The sequence below is a fragment of the Pecten maximus genome, chromosome 8, assembly GCF_902652985.1.
Source record: "Pecten maximus chromosome 8, xPecMax1.1, whole genome shotgun sequence".
NCBI lineage: Eukaryota > Metazoa > Mollusca > Bivalvia > Pectinida > Pectinidae > Pecten > Pecten maximus.
In genome coordinates this window covers 30,561,138-30,583,638 of record NC_047022.1, presented here as the reverse complement: position 1 = coordinate 30,583,638, position 22,501 = coordinate 30,561,138, and the positions used below count along the sequence as shown (strand labels likewise).

At 40.6% G+C, this 22,501-nt stretch overlaps 1 protein-coding gene across 1 annotated transcript in view; it reads left to right on the top strand.

The window, feature by feature from the left end:
- Nucleotides 1-14,721, top strand: part of LOC117333174 (GATOR complex protein Iml1-like) — a 50,081-nt gene extending 35,360 nt beyond the window's left edge. The window contains 13 exon segments of the mRNA XM_033892332.1: nt 2,341-2,426; nt 3,091-3,265; nt 3,366-3,448; nt 4,175-4,286; nt 4,495-4,574; nt 6,570-6,641; nt 7,056-7,188; nt 7,667-7,775; nt 8,454-8,669; nt 9,415-9,578; nt 10,098-10,266; nt 11,541-11,598; nt 12,237-14,721. Of these exon segments, the coding sequence (XP_033748223.1) occupies nt 2,341-2,426; nt 3,091-3,265; nt 3,366-3,448; nt 4,175-4,286; nt 4,495-4,574; nt 6,570-6,641; nt 7,056-7,188; nt 7,667-7,775; nt 8,454-8,669; nt 9,415-9,578; nt 10,098-10,266; nt 11,541-11,598; nt 12,237-12,705 (1,926 nt within the window). The 3' untranslated portion in view covers nt 12,706-14,721.
- The last annotated feature ends 7,780 nt before the right edge of the window (nt 14,722-22,501 follow it).

Here is a 22,501-nt window from a genome sequence, read left to right as displayed (position 1 = left end):
TTTGTTCAAATGAATGACCTTGACTTTCATTCAAGGTCACAGGAGTCAAAAAGGCTAAAATCTTTAAACGACTTCTTCTCAATAACCAAGAGTCCCAGGGAGTTGATATTGGGTCTGTAGCATGCTCGGGTGAAGGGCTACCAAGTTTGTTCAAATGAATGACCTTGACTTTCATTCAAGGTCACAGGAGTCAAAAAGGCTAAAATCTTTAAACGACTTCTTCTCAATAACCAAGAGTCTCAGGGAGTTGATATTGGGTCTGTAGCATGCTGCGGTAAAGGGCTACCAATTTTGTTCAAATGAATGACCTTGACCTTCATTCAAGGGGGTCAAAAAGGCTAAAATCTTTAAACAACTTCTTCTCAATAACCAAGAGTCCCAGGGAGTTGATATTGGGTCTGTAGCATGCTGGAGTGAAGGGCTACCAAGTTTGTTCAAATGAATGACCTTGACTTTCATTCAAGGTCACAGGAGTCAAAAAGGCTAAAATCTTTAAACGACTTCTTCTCAATAACCAAGAGTACCAGAGACCTAATATTTGGCCTGTAGCATGCTGGGGTGAAGGGCTACCAAGTTTGTTCAAATGAATGACCTTGACCTTCATTCAAGGTCACAGGAGTCAAAAAGGCTAAAATCTTCAAACGACTTCTTCTCAATAACCAACAGTCCCAGGGAGTTGATATTGGGTCTGTAGCATGCTGGGATGAAGGGCTACCTAGTTTGTTCAAATGAATGACCTTGACTTTCATTCAAGGTCACAGGAGTCAAAAAGGCTAAAATCTTTAAACGACTTCTTCTCGATAACCAACAGTCCCAGAGACCTAATATTTGGCCTGTAGCATGCTGGGGTGAAGGGCTACCAAGTTTGTTCAAATGAATGACCTTGACTTTCATTCAAGGTCACAGGAGTCAAAAAGGCTAAAATCTTTAAACGACTTCTTCTCAATAACCAAGAGTCCCAGAGAGTTGATATTGGGTCTGTAGCATGCTGGGGTAAAGGGCTACCAAGTTTGTTCAAATGAATGACCTTGACCTTCATTCAAGGTCACAGGGGTCAAAAAGGCTAAAATCTTTAAACAACTTCTTCTCAATAACCAAGAGTCCCAGGGAGTTGATATTGGGTCTGTAGCATGCTGGGGTGAAGGGCTACCAAGTTTGTTCAAATGAATGACCTTGACCTTCATTCAAGGTCACGTCGATCAAGTATGCTTAAATCTTTAAATGACTTTTAGTGAAAAGCCAAAGTGCAGAGAGACATTATATTGGTCCTGTAGCATGCTTTCAAATAACTGCAGGATCCATATATGAAAAGATCACTGCATTGCAGGTGAGCGATTTGGGCCCATTGGGCCCTTGTAATTGATGCATCAATAATCGAATGACGTCACATCACCAGGCCCCTGCCGTCACCTGTACACTTTATTTGTATACGCGAAATAAAACTTGGCAAGGTTTCCCTTTGATTCAAGCCGATATTATTGTGGTAGAAACAAGTCACACGACTCATGATTTTTGGATATGGTATTTATTTCACACTCATAAGTTATTTTCTAAAAGTTACAAAAGACACTCGCTACATGTCTTTGGTAACTTTTAAAAAAAACTTTCTCGTGTGAAATAAATTCCATATCCAACAGCCACTCATTGTGTACTCTCTATCACTTATTATTAAGATTAAGATTGCCTTTCACCTAGATGGCCAGGGCTCTATTTCCTGATCGAACGTGAAAAGGGATGGGGGTTATTTCCTGATCGAACGTGAAAAGGGATGGGGGTTACCTGCTCAACCACATGGGTTTTTTTCCTGGGTACTCCTGTTTCCTCCCTCAGTAAGACCTCTCACGGGCGTCCGGGCCAACAATCGTGATTAATACATGTTGTTAAAAGTTAACATTTACATTTTACATAATGAAATTCATTTGAAGTATGTTCTACCTAAAGATAAATGTGAAAGGCTGCACTGGGACGTCAATTAATAAATTTTTAAATAAAGAGTTACTCTTCAGTACATGCTCTGTTGAGATTTTGGGTAGACTGGTTTTGAATGTACCGCTTGTTTTTTAATTTTTTTGTTTGCTGTATACCCTGCTGCCACAATAAAAATTCTTCATGTCAGAGGATAATTTCGCATCAGCTTATTTGACAGAGCATTAATATACAAAACCTGGGGTTCCAGTAGAGACATTAAAAAGTAATTTCCTCTGTTACATTGCTTGAGTGTCAGGTAATAGTTTATAGTCAAAATTAATGATATTGTACATCAGTCTTTACTTCACAGGTCTGTCATATTGACCAACTGTAACAGTGCAAGTCTAAAATATGTTATGTTTATTTCAACAGGAGGAATGCTACCTAAGTATCGGACGAATATTTCATAAAGTGGCGGTGATGGGACCTGACATTACGGTCACTAGATACAGCCCTAGGTAGGTATCATATAAGTACAACATGGTCAACATCATACAATCAGGTTTCTGTATTAATGTTTATACCAAACTTTACCAGTAATAAGCTCAAATTGCCAACAGAAACGTAGACTCAAAAACGGGTTGGGTGAATTATAAAATATGTAAGCTTGTTTACTGAACTCCATTAGGACAAAGTGGGATTATTACCAGGGATAAAAACAATACTATTTGGAATTTTCAATTCATAGAGAAGACAATGCAATATATCCCTGCTGATTTTTTTTGTTTTTTTGTTGCCAACAGATTTTATTGTTAGAAAACAAATGGATTGGACAAATGGCAAAATTAGTTAGTCCTCTCCAATATGTACCACATATATACAAACAAAAGTGAATAAAATAAATAGTGAATATCATAGACAGTAAAGTATGTATATAAAGAGAAATAGATAAGAATGTAAGCACTAATGGTAATATAACACAATCATTGAGAGAGAATGATTAGTGTATGACTGTATAGTATCATAATCAATTCTGTAAAGATCTACTCTATTTTACAGACTTGCATACCTACATCCTACATGACACACTCTCACATACCACACATCAAAGGATGCTGAAATAGCTGCTGAATATGAGTGATCTCAATAATGTCATTTATGCTTATGTTACTTTGTTTATAGACATCCAGGCCCGGAGCTGAAGTTACCGTACTGTTACCGATTCCAGGCCCCCGACTCTCTCAGCTACGATGTGTCCTGGAGTGAATTTCGTAATGAAAAGCTTGAAAACTACAATTGGAACTACCTTGATCAGTACATCTGTACCCGGGGGGAGGGGGACTACGGTTTGGTGGAGGTAAGAATGATAAGTTATCCTAAAAAATTAGAATGTTCTACAGTGCTATTTTGACTCTGACAAGTAAGTGAGAGTATTTATATATTATTTTGGTTCACAGTCACTGAAGTTCTGGAGGAGTCGCTTCCTGATCATGCCTTGTAATAATGCAGCTACAAAGAAGATTATTGATGGTCATCCAAGGTCAGTATATTACTTTAATGACTTGTATATTTCTTTCTTGCTATTTTAATCCAGACATCAAGTTTCCAATCATGCAGCCAAACTAATCAAGGAACAGGTTTTCACAATATCCAGCATTATTCAATAGACTCCAGTTTTCCCATTCTCTTTGATTCAGTCGTTTGGCTTGTGGAGACACATGTTGTCTTTGATTCAGTCGTTTGGCTTGTGGAAACAAATGTTGTCTTTGATTCAGTCATTTGGCTTGTGGGGACACATGTTGTCTTTGATTCAGTCGTTTGGCTTGTGGAGACAAATGTTGTCTTTGATTCAGTCGTTTGGCTTGTGGAGACACATGTTGTCTTTGATTCAGTCGTTTGGCTTGTGGAGACACATGTTGCAGCCCCCTTTATCCATGTTATGTATTTTGGCCTTTTAAAGGTCAGGTCACATGTTGGTTAACAGGTGCTTAACGTAGCCATCTAGCCTACAGGTTTTTATTATAGAGAACCCCTCTCGTTCATCACTTTTGGTTAAGGGGAGATAATCCTACTTTGTTAATTCATAAATAGTGATCCAGTTTTCCCATTCTCCTATCACTTAGGTACTCAAACTACAATTATTGGTAACCTGGGTTTCATCATAAAACAGTAAAGTGACAAAGAGGGATATTTATGGTATGCACAAAAATCAAACCAACTATTATAAAGGACATCTGATTTGTATTTCTTTTACCTCACTTGACAGGTGTGATATCTATGGGGAGAAAAGTATGTCGGAGAATCAAAACTTAATACATGGATTTGTACGTATGATGGAGATTCTCAACAGACTAAAGAGGACAGCGAAGAGGTCAAAGGTTAGCAGCAGTAACAATTGTTTGACAAAATTTGTTAAAAGACTAATTATGTGATCGATGATATCACACTGCAGTGAAGATGACACATAAACTACAGAAAACTTTAATTCCATATGAAAGGCATAGGTTTTACTGAAGTGTTAAGAAAAGGGTAGGGGGGCTGTTTGTCATTGCTGGACATAACTAGGATGTATTATAACAATTGCAGCTGTCAGGAGATTCTTCTGTGAGCAGCGCTGCCTCAGAGTCAAGTAAAGCTTCCCCATCCACAGGAGAGGCCACTTCAAGGTAGGTAACTCTGTCCTAGTCACAGGAGAGGCCACTTCAAGGTAGGTAACTCTGACCCAGTCACAAGGGAGGCCACCTCAAGGTAGGTACCTCTGTCCTAGTCACAGGAGGAGAGGCCACCTCAAGGTAGGTACCTCTGTCCCAGTCACAGGGGAGGCCACCTCAAGGTAGGTACCTCTGTCCTAGTCACAGGGGAGGCCACCTCAAGGTAGGTAACTCTGTCCTAGTCACAGGAGAGGCCACTTCAAGGTAGGTACCTCTGTCCTAGTCACAGGGGAGGCCACCTCAAGGTAGGTAACTCTGATCCAGTCACAGGGGAGGCCACCTCAAGGTAGGTAATTCTGATCCAGTCACAGGAGGAGAGGCCACCTCAAGGTAGGTAACTCTGACCCAGTCACAGGAGGAGAGGCCACCTCAAGGTAGGTAACTCTGACCCAGTTATAGGAGGAGAGGCCACTTCAAGGAAGGTAATTCTGACCCAATCACAGGAGGAGAGGCCACCTCAAGGTGGGTAACTCTGACCCAGTCACAGGAGTAGAGGCCACCTCAAGGTAGGTAACTCTGACCCAGTCACAGGAGGAGAGGTCACCTCAAGGTAGGTAACTCTGACCCAGTCACAGGAGGAGAGGCCACCTCAAGGTAGGTAACTCTGACCCAGTCACAGGAGGAGAGGCCACCTCAAGGTAGGTTATTCTGACCCAGTCACAGGAGGAGAGGCCATCTCAAGGTAGGTAACTCTGACCCAGTCACAGGAGGAGAGGCCACCTCAAGGTAGGTAACTCTGACCCAGTCACAGGAGGAGAGGCCACCTCAAGGTAGGTAACTCTGACCCACTCACAGGAGGAGAGGCCACCTCAAGGTAGGTTATTCTGACCCAGTCACAGGAGGAGAGGCCACCTCAAGGTAGGTAACTCTGACCCAGTCACAGGAGGAGAGGCCATCTCAAGGTAGGTAACTCTGTCCCAGTCACAGGAGGAGAGGCCACCTCAAGGTAGGTAACTCTGACCCAGTCACAGGAGGAGAGGCCACCTCAAGGTAGGTAACTCTGTCCCAGTCACAGGAGGAGAGGCCACCTCAAGGTAGGTAACTCTGACCCAGTCACAGGAGGAGAGGCCACCTCAAGGTAGGTAACTCTGTCCCAGTCACAGGAGGAGAGGCCACCTCAAGGTAGGTAACTCTGTCCCAGTCACAGGAGGAGAGGCCACCTCAAGGTAGGTAACTCTGACCCAGTCACAGGAGGAGAGGCCACCTCAAGGTAGGTAACTCTGATCCAGTCACAGGAGGAGAGGCCACCTCAAGGTAGGTAACTCTGACCCAGTTATAGGAGGAGAGGCCACCTCAAGGTAGGTAACTCTGTCCCAGTCACAGGAGAGGCCACCTCAAGGAAGGTAACTCTGATCCAATCACAGGAGTAGAGGCCACCTCAAGGTAGGTAACTCTGTCCCAGTCACAGGAGGAGAGGTCACCTCAAGGTAGGTAACTCTGACCCAGTCACAGGAGGAGAGGCCACCTCAAGGTAGGTAACTCTGACCCAGTCACAGGAGGAGAGGCCACCTCAAGGTAGGTTATTCTGACCCAGTCACAGGAGGAGAGGCCATCTCAAGGTAGGTTACTCTGACCCAGTCACAGGAGGAGAGGCCACCTCAAGGTAGGTAACTCTGACCCATCCACAGGAGGAGAGGCCACCTCGAGGTAGGTAACTCTGTCCCAGTCACAGGAGGAGAGGCCACTTCAAGGTACGTAATTCTGACCCATCCACAGGAAAAAAGGCCACTTAAAGATATAGTTATTGAAAGGAAAAACAGTAAAATTTAATTTGTTGTATTTAAAGCAAGAGTGTTAGGACACTACTTTGAAGTATTTCTTTTCGTTTGGATTTTGAATTAATTAAATTTTATGGTTGAAGCATGAGAAATGAAAGCCTTAAAGTATTGGAGTGAATATGGAGTTTTATGTAAATATTTTTTTATAGATAAAATATTCTTTTGATTCCAGACCCAAAGACGTTGACACACTGACTGCTGGTTCTCCACCGACTAAACTGATAGAGGCCATGTTAGACACCCAGTATGTATACTCACTTAGATTAGACAAACTTTACCTATGTTGAAATGATGGAGTTCAGTGTTGCTAAAAAAAATAAAACAATGTCTGATGAATCAAATTTACCAGAGTTTTCCAGTACTTTGTTTTGTCCATATTTTTAATTACCTGATAATGAAATGACCTTGATCTCTATTCAGAAATTGTCACATGATCAAACTTCCAAATGTTAAAAATGAAATATTTAAGCAAATATCAATGAGTTATGATAACAGAAAAATCATGTTTAGCATAGAGTGTAATTAGCATGCTATTTATTGAAGTTGGTTGAAAGAAGATTAAGTTTGATATATTTCCCCAAACCATGATGATAACTACATGATGGGTCAATCTCTTGTTTGATGTACCGGTTACAACTGATACAAATTCTCCCAACAGATTTGGCCTTCCCTTCCTCAGTAAACAGCCAGGCTTGCCTAACAACTGTTTCATTGCCGAGGAGGCTGTCACATGGTGTATACAGAACATCCAGGGTGTCACAACAACCAGTCATGCTGTCCATCTTCTACAGGTGATCAGTATTACACAAAGTCATGTACATACAGTGCAACTTCCCAAAATTCCTTCTCAAAACCAATCACCGATCGAAATGTCAATGTACAGAATCAATCCTTCTTTATTATAGTAATAACAAAACTTCCCAATACTGATCCCTCTGAATTCTGAATACAGAACCCTCTCTAAACTGGCCAAATATTCCTGAACCGTGTATGATCGGTTTAGAGAAGTTTCAGTGTATATCTTTTCCTTGTGATGCTGTACAGTATTGGGTTATTGCTACACACAAATAGTGAAATAATTAATTAATTTTATGTAATTTACTGGTGGTTAATTGATTGAATATTTCTGTTAATATTTCAAATTCTGACCAGGTTTTAAACATCCTGACCTACCCACCTATATTTTTTGTTTACTACCCTGTTTCCATTTTGCCTTGTTGACATGAGTTATGTTGATGAGTAATCACTAAACTAAGGTCCGTGTGACAGGTACTTGTGGATGACAAGCTGATAGTACATGCCTCGTGGAATCCGAACCACAAGTTTGTGTATGGATTCTACTTCTACTGTATTCCCCAGGTCAAGGACAAGGCCAAAGGTCAGTAAAGAGTGTCTTAAATGAATAGATATAATCATAACCCACTTATGAATGATCACATTTCATACAAAACTTTATGAGTAAAAGATAACAAGATAACTAATGAACCCAGGAACAGGATTTTGTCAAATTACACCATGTCACACTACCATCAAGTTCTAATTTGATTTTGGTGATTGTCATTCAAGGTCATAGGTTACACATAGCTATGTTTAAGAGGGGGGGGGGGGGGGGTATATGGGAGCACCAGATCTATTTGCATACATTTAACCCTGGTAAATACTAGCTGCAATATACCGCTCGCCGAGAGAGATCTTCTCTTTAGCTTGAACGAGAGACCAGATGTCCCGGGATTCAATCCCTAGTGGAGGCAGTGATTTAAATTTAATTAATCATGCGCTATGTTACATCCATATGAGATACAAATCTTAATGACAAGGTTTAATTTAATATGATACATGTGCAGGTAAGGAACAATTTTCAACAGCCTTTATCAAGATTAATTCCTCCTAATACATGAGTTTATTCAAATTGTGTAACTCCTTTATATATATGACTCTAATTATAAACAGTGGAATCACATTACTGTTGTGATCCTTATGATATCCAACAATTTTTATAGGATAAATAATAAATCGATGAATTATTCTCATTAAATGATAATGTTGATTTTCCTAGATATTGAACAACAGCCTCTGAACACCTTGTTCCAAAGGAATTTTTTTGAGGTGACTGTGTTACCAGTGGATGAACAGGAGGACCAAGGTCAGACATTATCACATTTAACAGACTCTGTAAAGTCACGATCCCTATCCTCGATCAACCCTGCCACAGACGACTGGAGGATGGAGATGAGTATGGACACTGACGGTATGGAGTGGGGACAACAGTCTGGTGAGTACACACGTGGAATCTGATTATTGCTGATTCAGAAGATGCTTGGTGTATGATTCTCGATTCTTTCAGTTAGCAAGAAACTTAAAAACTTCCAAAATACATGAACAAGTGTCTGATCATGCAGGTTCCAAATCGAGATCAAATTTTCTATCTATCACCTGGTCGATATTTTGTTAGAACCTTTTGAAGCAAAATTGATCTAAATACACATTACCTGACTATATGTCAAGATCAACATGTCAGAGGTCAAGGTCAAAGTTTATGTACTTAACTGGTAAAAGTATTGTTATTTTATGATGAATCGGAGATGATTGGTTTTAAATGACGAGACTAAGGTCACAGACATCTGGTAAATACATTTAAGCCATTAAACGAAGAGTCATATAGCCATCTGGTGGGTACATTAAACAGCAGTGAGCCATTAAACAAAGTGTCATAGGTCACAATCATCAGCAGGTTTTAAACGAAGTGTCGTAAGTCACAGACATCTGGTTTTAAACCAAGTGTCATAGGTCACAGCCATCTGGATTTAAACGCAGTGTCATAGGTCACAGCCATCTGGTTTTAAACCAAGTGTCATAGGTCACATCCATCTGGTTTTAAACAAACTAATAATAATAAAATATCAAAATAATTCATATTCTCTAATAACTAGTACATAATTTGAAATGAACAGCAAGTATGTTCTTGGCTAATTTGGGACAAATTTCTAATTGAGCACTGATTTGATTGATTATTACAGCAACTCTTCTCCACAAATATGTGACCATAGATGTGGACGTGTTGGACAAGAGTGACCGGCCAGAGTGGGCGTCAGTCCGATACCATTCCTACTACAGCCCGACTTGTGCCTACCAGTTACAGCTGCAGTGGATGGTGGCCACTGGTAGTATCCTTGGTGAACTGGTATGTGTGACTGTCACACATATTGTAATCATTGATATCTTACACGATCCTAAAAGTCTATAATAAGCCTATAATATGTCAAACCTTTCTTTCTGTTAATATGAAGCTGTTGCAGAAATATTTAACCTTAGACTTTTGCTACTATGGTGCTCAGGTGGCGCAGTGGTAAACACTCACCATTCGATTGCCAGCTGGGGTTTGATTCCCCTATCAGACGTTTAGTGAAAAGGTAGAGGGTTCACCTGCCCAACCATGTGGCTTTTTCCCCAGATACACCAGTTTCCTCCCACAGTAAAACCCCTCATGGGCTTCTAACTGGGACAACAAGAGTTCTTGATATAATTTGATATAACTTGTTTCACAATTGTTGTAAAATAAAGTTTATACTTACAATATAATGTGAAAACAACAGTTTGATTTATTGCAGCTTAAATTTGTTTGATCTCTTATTGAATTATTGGCTTCTTTACCAGACAGCATATCATACCGATCTGAAACATACCACATTGGTTTTTCCAGGTGTACAGCTGGGCCAGGAAGATGAGCAGCTGTGGGTTCCATATGATACCTGTACCTCTCGATCCTTTCGCTCTGCCGTCAGCTCCAGACTCTGACTCTCTACGTGGCCCAATATTTGTACCCCTTGACATTGACTGTCTGACAGATGGGGGCACCAGCATCACCAAAGGTTTGTGTACTAGCTGTCCATGTCATCACAGAAACCATATCAACAATAAGCATAGGGGTCTGCATCTGGTCAATATTTATAGAAAAAAATATTAGCCCCTACTTCTACTATAATTTTATCAACAAAGTGTAACACTGACAATGCATCGACTGTGGAACAGAAAAGGCTATCTTTCTTAGAGCTCTTTTAAAAAGGACAGTCTGATTGGTTGACAATTATAGTTAGTATTGTGTACAGAGCTGTCAACCAATCAGATTGCCAGTTGCAAAACCGATCTTAAATATACATGTACATGTATATCCTACTTCCATTCCACAGTCAATGCATTGTCAGCTAACACAACCACTTTTGGTCCAGTTTCTCATCTTTAAATCATTGTAAGACCATAAAAGAATATCATTTAATTTAGTTGATATTTAAGGATTGTAAACCAAAGTACATAACTATTTGTGTGCATTTAATGATTTGGTCAGATTGAACTTAAATTAAAAGTGAATCGCAGCTCAACCCCTTTTATAATGCTAATCAGATACAGATGCTTGTGGAATAAGTTGAATATTTGATCACATCCATCAAATTTACCTTTAGAATTGGTGCTTGCCAGGCATTCCATGTTTGGCTGTTTGTAGAACAGAATAAATCTGTGAAAATTAGATGCAGTATAAAAGTACATTTATTGTAAAAGTAAACTTTTGAGAAAATTATTGTCCCATTTCCAATTGTTGTTTCAATGAATTAATTTAATCAACTATTAGTCGTTTTACCGTGACTATGACTAATTGATCATAATTTTCTGTGATTGATAATTGTTTACTTTAACATTGAAATTGGAGTTATCGTGATTTACAAAAGACTTAAAAGTGATTTAAATTACTGATAAATTCATATCGAAATGCATTAAAGCAATATTTTAAAACATACCAAATTTTTTCTCAATCTAGATGTTTTTTGTAGATATTTCCCTTTAGTTTCATCATCGATCATTGATCATCAGAGAAATTATGATGATCGATTGCTGCTTTTAAAGTTTTTCCCAGCACTACCATTTTCCAATTCTTGTAAAAAATATATCCTTTTTGCTTCAAACTTTTGGTAAAACTTTAGAATTGAACCAGTGAAGAGCACTAACTTAATAGAATACCCAGTAAGTACAGCTATCATCACCTGTTAAATTTATGTTTTCAAGAGGTAGTCATACTGATTTACTGATCTGGCTAATTAATTAATTCACATTAAAAGCATTATATTAATAATACATGTAATTATCCTAACAGGACACAGTCGGAGCTGGAGGGAGAAATTACACAGCTTCCAAATAGCCATCATCAAACGGTTAGTATACAATATCGGTACAGCCACTATCTGGGTATTAATATAGAAGTGACCATAAGGTAGTGGGCTCAGGTTGGACTCCTGGTGTCCTGGGGTGACCGCAGTCCAACCTTACAACCAACAGAAGCCATTGAAAGAAGTGATGAATCTCTCTCGCTCTCTCAGACCAATTTCTTTATCAGTCCCCTACAATTGTACCACTGAAACTGGGGTATCCTCCATGTCTGTCCATCTGTCTGTCCGAATGTCCACTCAGTTTTTCATACTTTTCTCAGCCATGCTTCAAGGTATGCTGGTGTAAGTTCATATGTAATTTCGAGTTTCCGGGTTTTGAGGTCAAGGTTACTGTAACTATTTTTAGCTGGGCGTATTTGGGGACATGGATTGTTTTAGCAATACCCAGCATGCTTGTGTATGTAGTCCTCCTTTAGGATATATATTGTAAAGGAATAGCCCTGAATGATTATTTCTTATTTCATCTTATTTGATGTGTTTAACATCTTATTGATGAGTTCCAGACAGCCTTGGGAGTTTTGGTACTAACACAATCGTAGTTTATTAAAAGCTTTTCTTCCTGAAGTTACAGAAGTTTGGCATCATGTAGAACCAATCTTATGTGATAATTTGCTTTTGTACAGGTTTGGGTTCATGCCTGGTGGTGTTCGTGACATCTCGGAGGATGCGTACCCAATGGGTCAAGGGGAAGATTATAGTCACTATGTCCATTGTACAGGTGGAAACTTTGTTCTCATGGAGGATAGCCATGTCTCCTCCCCAGGAGTGAAGGACTCGCCCTACAGCTCTAGTTTTAACAAGAAATCAACAGCAGAGCTCCGAAAAGACTATATCAAACGTTCACAGTCAAGTCAGTTCCACCAACAGGAACAAGAGACTGAAAGTAAGATTGGCTATCTCTGGTCATGGAACTTCATGTCTTCCAAAAGGTGGCGGTCTGGAAATACAGGCGATGAATTTTTCCAGGACAAAATGTTAGCAGATTTTCGTGATTTTTGCTCAAACAAGGAAAACAGATTACAGGAGTTTTGGCTTGAATGGTATAATCCTTTTCAATTACCCAAAATGCCAGGCAAGGAGACTACCATTTGATGAGGTCATAGGTCAAAACTTTCTAACAGAGATTGTTGTTATAGATATGTGATGGTGTCGCAAGCCAAAGAGTCATGACTTATCCTCAGTCAGTGGGGAATATGACTTTATTCTTGCAGTATTTTTAAGACTGATAAGATAGTAACCTATCCAAGTATGTGCTACAATGCATTGTGATATATATTATTACTGTGATATTATAATTTTAAGGTGTGTTGTGTTTTCCGTAGACTTGTTTTACAGAATATTGTTTGAGTTGCCATTATTATGTTCCGAATTCTCGAGACAAGTCTATACAGTTTCTACTCCACTGTATAGGGATACCTACACTTAAGGTACCTCTGACTTAATCGAGGAGGATAAGGTACCTCTGACTTAATCGAGGAGGATAAGGTACCTCTGACTTAATCGAGGAGGATAATGTACCTCTGACTTAATCGAGGAGGATAAGGTACCTCTGACTTAATCGAGGAGGATAATGTACCTCTGACTTTATCGAGGAGGATAATGTACCTCTGACTTAATCGAGGAGGATAAGGTACCTCTGACTTTATCGAGGAGGATAAGGTACCTCTGACTTTATCGAGGAGGATAAGGTACCTCTGACTTAATCGAGGAGGATAAGGTACCTCTGACTTAATCGAGGAGGATAATGTACCTCTGACTTAATCGAGGAGGATAAGGTACCTCTGACTTTATCGAGGAGGATAATGTACCTCTGACTTAATCGAGGAGGATAAGGTACCTCTGACTTAATCGAGGAGGATAAGGTACCTCTGACTTAATCGAGGAGGATAAGGTACCTCTGACTTTATCGAGGAGGATAAACAGTACACCAAGCTATTCTTGGAGTTACAAATGTGTGTGACAACACTGACAAACATAAAGAAAATTTGTGGAAGTAAAACAAAATATTGGTTTTAGATATGATGTGGTTCTTTTTTTATCTCTATAGAGCAGTTGAATGTATTTAAACAACATTTATCAACAAGAGTATTTGGTAATACCACCAGGGTTAAATAATCAGTACGAAAAATCATAATAAAATCAGTCATTGTTCAAGTCCTTAGGATTGGGAGAGAGATGTAGGATTGGGAGAGAGATGTAAGATTTGTAGAGAGATGTTGGTTGATTGGTTTTGGTAGGATTGGGAGAGATGTTGATTAATTGGTTTTGGTAGGATTGGGAGAGATGTTGATTAATTGGTTTTGGTAGGATTGGGAGAGATGTTGATTAATTGGTTTTGGTAGGATTGGGAGAGAGATGTTGGTTTATTGGTTTTGGTAGTATTAGGAGAGAGATGTAAGATTGGGAGAGAGATGTAAGATTGGTAGAGAGATGTTGATTAATTGGTTTTGGTAGGATTGGGAGAGAGATGTTGGTTTATTGGTTTTGGTAGGATTGGGAGAGAGATGTAAGATTGGGAGAGAGATGTAAGATTGGTAGAGAGATGTTGATTAATTGGTTTTGGTAGGATTGGGAGAGATATGTTGATTAATTGGTTTTGGTAGGATTGGGAGAGAGATGAAAGATTGGTAGAGAGATGTTGATTAATTGGTTTTGGTAGGATTAGGAGAGAGATGTAAGATTGGTAGAGAGATGTTGATTAATTGGTTTTGGTAGGATTAGGAGAGATATGTTGATTAATTGGTTTTGGTAGGATTGGGAGAGAGATGTTGATTTATTGGTTTTGGAGGGATTGGAGAGAGATGTTGGTTTATTGGTTTGGATGGGATTGGAGAGAGATGTTAGATTGGAAGAGAGATGTTGATTTATTGGTTTTGGATGGGATTGGAGAGAGATGTAAGATTGGGAGAGAGATGTTGATTTATTGGTTTTGGTAGGATTAGGAGAGAGATGTCAGATTTGTAGAAATGTTGATTTATTGGTTTAGGTAGGATTGGGAGAGAGATGTCAGATTTGTAGAAATGTTGATAAAACATTTGTCTGTTATGATATGTTGACAATCGTGCTAATGCTATTTGTTTAAGTGCAATAAAATATTTGATAATAAAAGTTTTGTTTTTGTTTTTACCTCACCTGTCAGAAGGACTAGTGAGCTTAGGTTGAAGGATGGCATCTGAAGTTGATTTTCCCTCCAAACCAGTTCTCAGTTACCAAGAGGCATAGGGTAGTAATGTAGCATGCTCAGGTGCAGGGCAATTATTTTTTTTCGGAAGAGGCAGTTGTATTTTTGTATTGGACGAAACAGGTGGTGTTCCTGTATATTTTATTAGCCCACCATCATCAGATGGTGGGCTATTCAAATCGCCTTTCGTTCGTGGTCCGTCTTCCGTCCGTCCATTAGCAATTCTTGTTACCGCTATTTCTGAGAAAGTACTGAAGGGATCTTTCTCAAATTTCATATGTAGGTTCCCCTTGGTGCCTAATTATGCATATTGCATTTTGGGACCGATCAGAAAACAACATGGCTGACAGGCAGCCATCTTGGATTTTGACAATTGAAGTTTGTTACCGTTATTTCTGAGAAAGTACTGAAGGGATCTGTCTCAAATTTCATATGTAGGTTCCTATAAACCTATAAAGATCATTCCATGGTGGGCGCCAAGATCCCTCTGGGATCTTTTGGTTTATTATACACAATGATTTACATCGTTAGTAGATACAGGTCTAGATTTGCTGAATACAAGTAATGTCTAAGACTGCCTGTTCATTCAAAAATGTTCTACAATTTCAAAATACATAATTGATGTATGTGTCAAGAAACAAAATAAACCGAACCATTACAGAGTCTGAGAGATTTGTATGTATGATTATTGTTCTTATCACATGTGTATACTATCTTGGTCCTTTCATTTGTATTAATGATTATGTGTACAAATACACTAGCAAAGGCGGAAACACAAAAATGTTACGAGTGAACAGATTTAAGATTATGCAAGGGAGACAACTCCGCCACCCTTCCAGCAAATGGGGGTTGGTAAGCGTTATGTAGTCCGAACGATTTGGCCGATTGTAATGGAGTTGATCGATTATGAAAAAGAAGTTAGACCCTGTGTTTTTATGTTGATATCAGTGCCCGTGTCAACATCTGTGGGTCCACAAAGATCTTGCTAGAATGTTACATAAAAAAATCATGGTTTCTCCTCTGAAAGAGACTTGCATTATTGAATATGAACATGTCTTGGTAACACCGCGGACTTTGTCCATGATAAAAGTACATTTGCCCCGTGAAAGTTAACACATTTACATTGAATGGTGATATCATCTGACCAGAAATGGAAATTATAGTTAAACATCGGCCAACTCCCTAGAGATAAAAGTGATTTCTGATTGATGTAGATTACCTGAGGATTTTCGAGTTATTTACCATACCACAGGTAACACACCGATAATGTGCATGAGGTACGAAACACAAGCTATTCATATTTCATAGAAATAATGAATTCACTTAATAGTAAACGCGATTTAAATACGGTTGCTGAGCATGGTTGTGATGCCTTGAATAGTCACTCCACCATGTCAGTCCTGGTCGAGAGGTTCGTACTGAGTTTTTGATCAGCGACTGTAGATCAGCCCAGGTCGAGAGGTTCGTACTGAGTTTTTGATCAGCGAATGTTAATCAGCCCAGGTCGAGAGGTTCGTATGAGTTTTTGATCAGCGACTGTAGATCAGTCCAGGTCGAGAGGTTCGTATGAGTTTTTGATCAGCGACTGTAGATCAGTCCAGGTCGAGAGGTTCGTATGAGTTTTTGATCAGCGACTGTAGATCAGTCCAGGTCGAGAGGTTCGTATGAGTTTTTGATCTGCGAATGTTGATCAGCCCAGGTCGAGAGGTTCGTACTGAGTTTTTGATCAGCGAATGTTAATCAGCCCAGGTCGAGAGGTTCGTATGAGTTTTTGATCAGCGGTAAGTCCAGGAGGTTCGTAGAGGGGTTTTTGATCAGCGACTGTAGATCAGTCCAGGTCGAGAGATCCGTATGAGTTTTTGATCAGCGAATGTTGATCAGTCCAGGTCGAGAGGTCCGTATGAGTTTTTGATCAGCGAATGTTGATCAGTCCAGGTCGAGAGGTCCGTATGAGTTTTTGATCAGCGAATGTTGATCAGTCCAGGTCGAGAGATCCGTATGAGTTTTTGATCAGCGAATGTTGATCAGTCCAGGTCGAGAGATCCGTATGAGTTTTTGATCAGCGAATGTTGATCACACCAGTTTGACGAGCGAATGTAGATCCAGCGGTAATAGTATCCAAACCACTGCAATATGATATAAAAAATGAAATTTAACATTTTATATTGAAGACCAGTCCGGCAGGTCCGTGCAAGATTTTGAGCAGCCAGTGTTCTGTATCGGACCTAGCCTGAAAGGCCATGTAAGTGTTTGAGTAGTCGCTGTTCTGTTTCGGACCTTGCCAGGATGTCCTTGCGAGTTTTGTTACTCAGAGGTTCGTGCGAGTTCTTGAGCAGTTTCTTTGTTGTATCGGACCTTGAGCAGCCGCTAATCGGTATTGGGGCCTGGCCCGGAGGTCATTGGGAATTTTGGAGCAGCCGTTGTTCGGTATCGGGGGCCTGGCCCGGAGGTCATTGGGAATTTTGGAGCAGCCGTTGTTCGGTATCGGGGACCTGGCCCGGAAGTCATTGGGAATTTTGGAGCAACTGCTGTTCGGTATCCGGGACCTGGGCCGGAAGTCATTTGAGAAGCCGCTGTTCGGTATCGGGGACCTAGGCCAGAGGTCATTGACAATTTTTGAGTAGTCGTTGTTTGGTATCGCGGACATAGCCGAAAGTCATTGGGAATTTTTGAGCAACCGCTGGTCGGTATCGGGGACATGGGCCGGAGGTTATTTGAGCAGCCACTTTTCGGTATCGGGGACCTGGACCGGAGGTCATTTGAGCAACCGCTGGTCGGTATCGAGGACCTGGCCCGGAGGTCCGTGGCATCTGACGCGATGATTAATGTTCAGTTACAGGTTCCGGTGTGGTTCACAAAGCGACAGAAGATCTATAGGTAATCGTCTATCTTTACACCCTACGCCGATGTTGATTGACCTGACACGCTTCACACAGTTCGTGTTTTCTCGTTGTTTTGTTTGAGATTCCTAGAGAAATAAATGTAATATGGACATATTGATGAAATGGTATTAAGAATGATAATGCTGCCGTTGTGATTAAGTCTTCCTAATGCTAAAGAGAAAAAGAGATAATATGAATGTTGTAACTAATGAGCCGTAGAAATGAATATCCGGAATATCTTGTACAGTAATTGTCTATAAAAATGATCTTTCCTGTCCGTGTTAAGCTAGACCATCGTCGACTACATACTGTGTCTGTGATACACATCAACTTACATTGTTCTGTTATGTATACATCCACTTTACAGGATGACTGATAACCATCGGGGTCCTTAACTGGACAGATTCCCTAAGGGACACGATCAGTAAAACATTTATGTTAAATATATTCCTGTTAGAATAAGATGATTTTGTCAACACGTGTCCGTCAGCGATCCATGGCCATCAGTGCGTGAGTGATGTTTTAATTATCACCTCGTGTTTATATATGGTCGATTGGAAACAACAAGAACATGCTGTTGCATGTTTTATACAATACCAATAAAGACTTGTTATATACGCTATTACCACTCTCCAAAAGTTTGAGCTTCTAATAAAATAATTATTTACACCCCGAAGAAATTCTATTGCGCTCCGCCTCTGTATTCTATAACTACATTTCGGTCGTGTAAGCGACCATAATTAAGACGCTGTTAATGTCTGTAACCTGTTGATGTTAATCAGATATACAGGTTTGTCCATACATATCAGTCCCGCACCAAGCCCCTGTGTAGGAAACCCTACGTTATCTGGTAACCCGTGCAGGAACACGGGGACAGAACACAAATTCCCAACTGCGGTTTATAAATACAGATATACTCTATGTAATATTACACATGGCATTGGGTTGGGAAATTGTACCAAATCCCTACATTCATTGCTCCTCATATGACTCCAGTCGTTGGTGTCTGTTTGACACCCGTTCTCGTGTGCCCTTTCAAGGCCTTTGTCGTTGGTGTCTCCTTGACATTGCTTCTGATATGACTCTGGCTATTGGTGTCTGCTGGACACTTGCCATCTTATGACCTTGGTTGTTAGTGTCTCTTTGACAACCATCCTCATATGACCCTGGCTGTTGTTCTCTTGCTTGACTCTGCTCCTTATTTAACCCTGACTGCTTGTTTCTTCTTAACACCCGTCCTCATATGACCCAGGCTGTTGGTGTCTCTTTGACACCCGTCCTCGTATAACCCTGACTGTTAGTATCTACCTGACACCCGTCCTCATATAACCCTGACTGTTGGCGTCTCTTTGACACCCGTCCTCATATGACCCTGACTGTTGGCGTCTCCTTGACACCCGTCCTCATATGACCCTGGCTGTTGGTGTCTCTCTATGACACCCGTCCTCATATGACCCTGGCTGTTGGTGTCTCTCTATGACACCCGTCCTCATATAACCCTGACTGTTGGCGTCTCTTTGACACCCGTCCTCATATGACCCTGACTGTTGGCGTCTCCTTGACACCCGTCCTCATATGACCCTGGCTGTTGGTGTCTCTCTATGACACCCGTCCTCATATGACCCTGGCTGTTGGTGTCTCTCTATGACACCCGTCCTCATATAACCCTGACTGTTGGCGTCTCTTTGACACCCGTCCTCATATGACCCTGACTGTTGGCGTCTCCTTGACACCCGTCCTCATATGACCCTGGCTGTTGGTGTCTCTCTATGACACCCGTCCTCATATGACCCTGGCTGTTGTTGTCTCTTTATGACACCCGTCCTCATATAACCCTGACTGTTGGCGTCTCTTTGACACCCGTCCTCATATAACCCTGACTGTTGGCGTCTCTTTGACACCCGTCCTCATATAACCCTGACTGTTAGTATCTACCTGACATCCGTCCTCATATGATCCAGGCTGTTGGTGTCTCTTTGACACCCGTCCTCATATAACCCTGACTGTTGGCGTCTCTTTGACACCCGTCCTCATATAACCCTGACTGTTAGTATCTACCTGACATCCGTCCTCATATGACCCTGGCTGTTGGTGTCTCTCTATGACACCCGTCCTCATATGACCCTGGCTGTTGGTGTCTCTCTATGACACCCGTCCTCATATAACCCTGACTGTTGGCGTCTCTTTGACACCCGTCCTCATATGACCCTGACTGTTGGCGTCTCCTTGACACCCGTCCTCATATGACCCTGGCTGTTGGTGTCTCTCTATGACACCCGTCCTCATATGACCCTGGCTGTTGGTGTCTCTCTATGACACCCGTCCTCATATAACCCTGACTGTTGGCGTCTCTTTGACACCCGTCCTCATATGACCCTGACTGTTGGCGTCTCCTTGACACCCGTCCTCATATGACCCTGGCTGTTGGTGTCTCTCTATGACACCCGTCCTCATATGACCCTGGCTGTTGTTGTCTCTCTATGACACCCGTCCTCATATAACCCTGACTGTTGGCGTCTCTTTGACACCCGTCCTCATATAACCCTGACTGTTGGCGTCTCTTTGACACCCGTCCTCATATAACCCTGACTGTTAGTATCTACCTGACATCCGTCCTCATATGATCCAGGCTGTTGGTGTCTCTTTGACACCCGTCCTCATATAACCCTGACTGTTGGCGTCTCTTTGACACCCGTCCTCATATAACCCTGACTGTTAGTATCTACCTGACATCCGTCCTCATATGACCCTGGCTGTTGTTGTCTCTCTATGACACCCGTCCTCATATAACCCTGACTGTTGGCGTCTCTTTGACACCCGTCCTCATATAACCCTGACTGTTGGCGTCTCTTTGACACCCGTCCTCATATAACCCTGACTGTTAGTATCTACCTGACATCCGTCCTCATATGACCCAGGCTGTTGGTGTCTCTTTGACACCCGTCCTCATATAACCCTGACTGTAAGTATCTACCTGACATCCGTCCTCATATGATCCAGGCTGTTGGCGACTTTAATTGACACTTGTCATCATAAACAAACAATCCGTTGTACAGTATATGTTCAACCAAAGCCTGCTATCTTTATCGTATTATAACGCCAATCACTCATTAGTAACTGTCGGGTATTTCCGTCATGCTACAGCATACTCAAGAACATTCTGGTGACGTCAAATATGTGAGGGAAGATTGTCGTCAGCATAGATATGGCGAGTCTCACAGAAGTAACTCCTATTGGAAAGCCGATTGGACTATGACTATGCCCTCATATCTTCGGAAAGCCCAGAGGGGTTTTCCAATTGTAATAACTCTTGTTGTGTTGGATGTAAACATTACACTGAAGCTAATTATTACTGCGCTCAAATCCAAAACTGAAGCCAAGGGACGCAATCTATATGACTGTCATTGCGAGGAAACTGTCAAAAGTGCGTGCGGTGAACATTTGTTACAAAGAGTGGATTTAGTTCTAAGTAGATGATTTGGGAGACAGACTATTGTCCAACACGTTTGTAAAAAGTGAATGAGAACAAAAATGACGAAAGGGATAAAATACGTGTACAAAGAATTAAGATATAATATGTACTAGTAGTATACTCCACGCTTACTGTAAGAACAATAAAAGTTATGTCAAGGAACAATGAAGTGTTTGAAGAACAACTTTTCTTACCATGAGTCAGAACATGTATTAACCGGTACAAACATATCTTCTAGACCTAGGTCTTGAACTTTTACTAGGATATTCTAGTCCTAAATGTTGAACTTTTACTAGTATCTTCTAGACTAGGTCTTGAACTTTTACTAGGATCTTCTAGTCCTAAATGTTGAACTTTTACTAGTATCTTCTAGACTAGGTCTTGAACTTTTACTAGGATCTTCTAGTCCTAAATGTTGAACTTTTACTAGTATCTTCTAGACCTAGGTGTTGAACTTTTACTAGTATCTTCTAGACCTAGGTGTTGAACTTTTACTAGTATTTTCTAGTCCTAAATGTTGAACATTTACTAGTATTTTCTAGACCTAGGTGTTGAACTTTTACTAGTATTTTCTAGTCCTAAATGTTGAACATTTACTAGTATCTTCTAGACCTAGGTTTTGAACATTAATCTTTTAGCCCTAGTGTTGGACAGTTATCTTTTGGACCTAAGTGTTTGAACATTTCTCATTATATACCTAGGTAATGAACAATTATCTTCTATACCTAGGTATTTTAACATTAATCATTGCCTTACGTGTTGAACATTTATCTTGTAGACTTAGTTGTTGAACATTGATGTTCTAGGCCTAAGTGTTGAACAATTATCTTCTAGCCCTAGTGTTGAACAGTTATCTTTAAGACCTACGTGTTGAACACTTGATCTTTAAGACCTACGTGTTGAACACTTGATCTTTAAGACCTACGCGTTGAACATTTATCTTTAAGACCTACGTGTTAAACACTTGATCTTTAAGACCTACGTGTTGAACACTTGATCTTTAAGACCTACGCGTTGAACACTTGATCTTTAAGACCTACGTGTTGAGCACTTGATCTTTAAGACCTATGTGCTGAACAGTTATGTTGGAGTCCTAGGTGTTGAACATTTATCTTTTAGACCTAACTGTTGAACATTTTTCTTCTAGTCCAAGGTGTTGAACATTTACTAGTATCTTCTAGACCTAGGTTTTGAATATTACTCTTCTAGCCCTAGTGTTGGACAGTTATCTTTTGGACCTAAGTGTTTGAACATTTCTCATTGTATACCTAGGTAATGAACAATTATCTTCTATACCTAGGTTTTGAACATTAATCTTTTAGCCCTAGTGTTGAACAGTTATATTGTAGACCT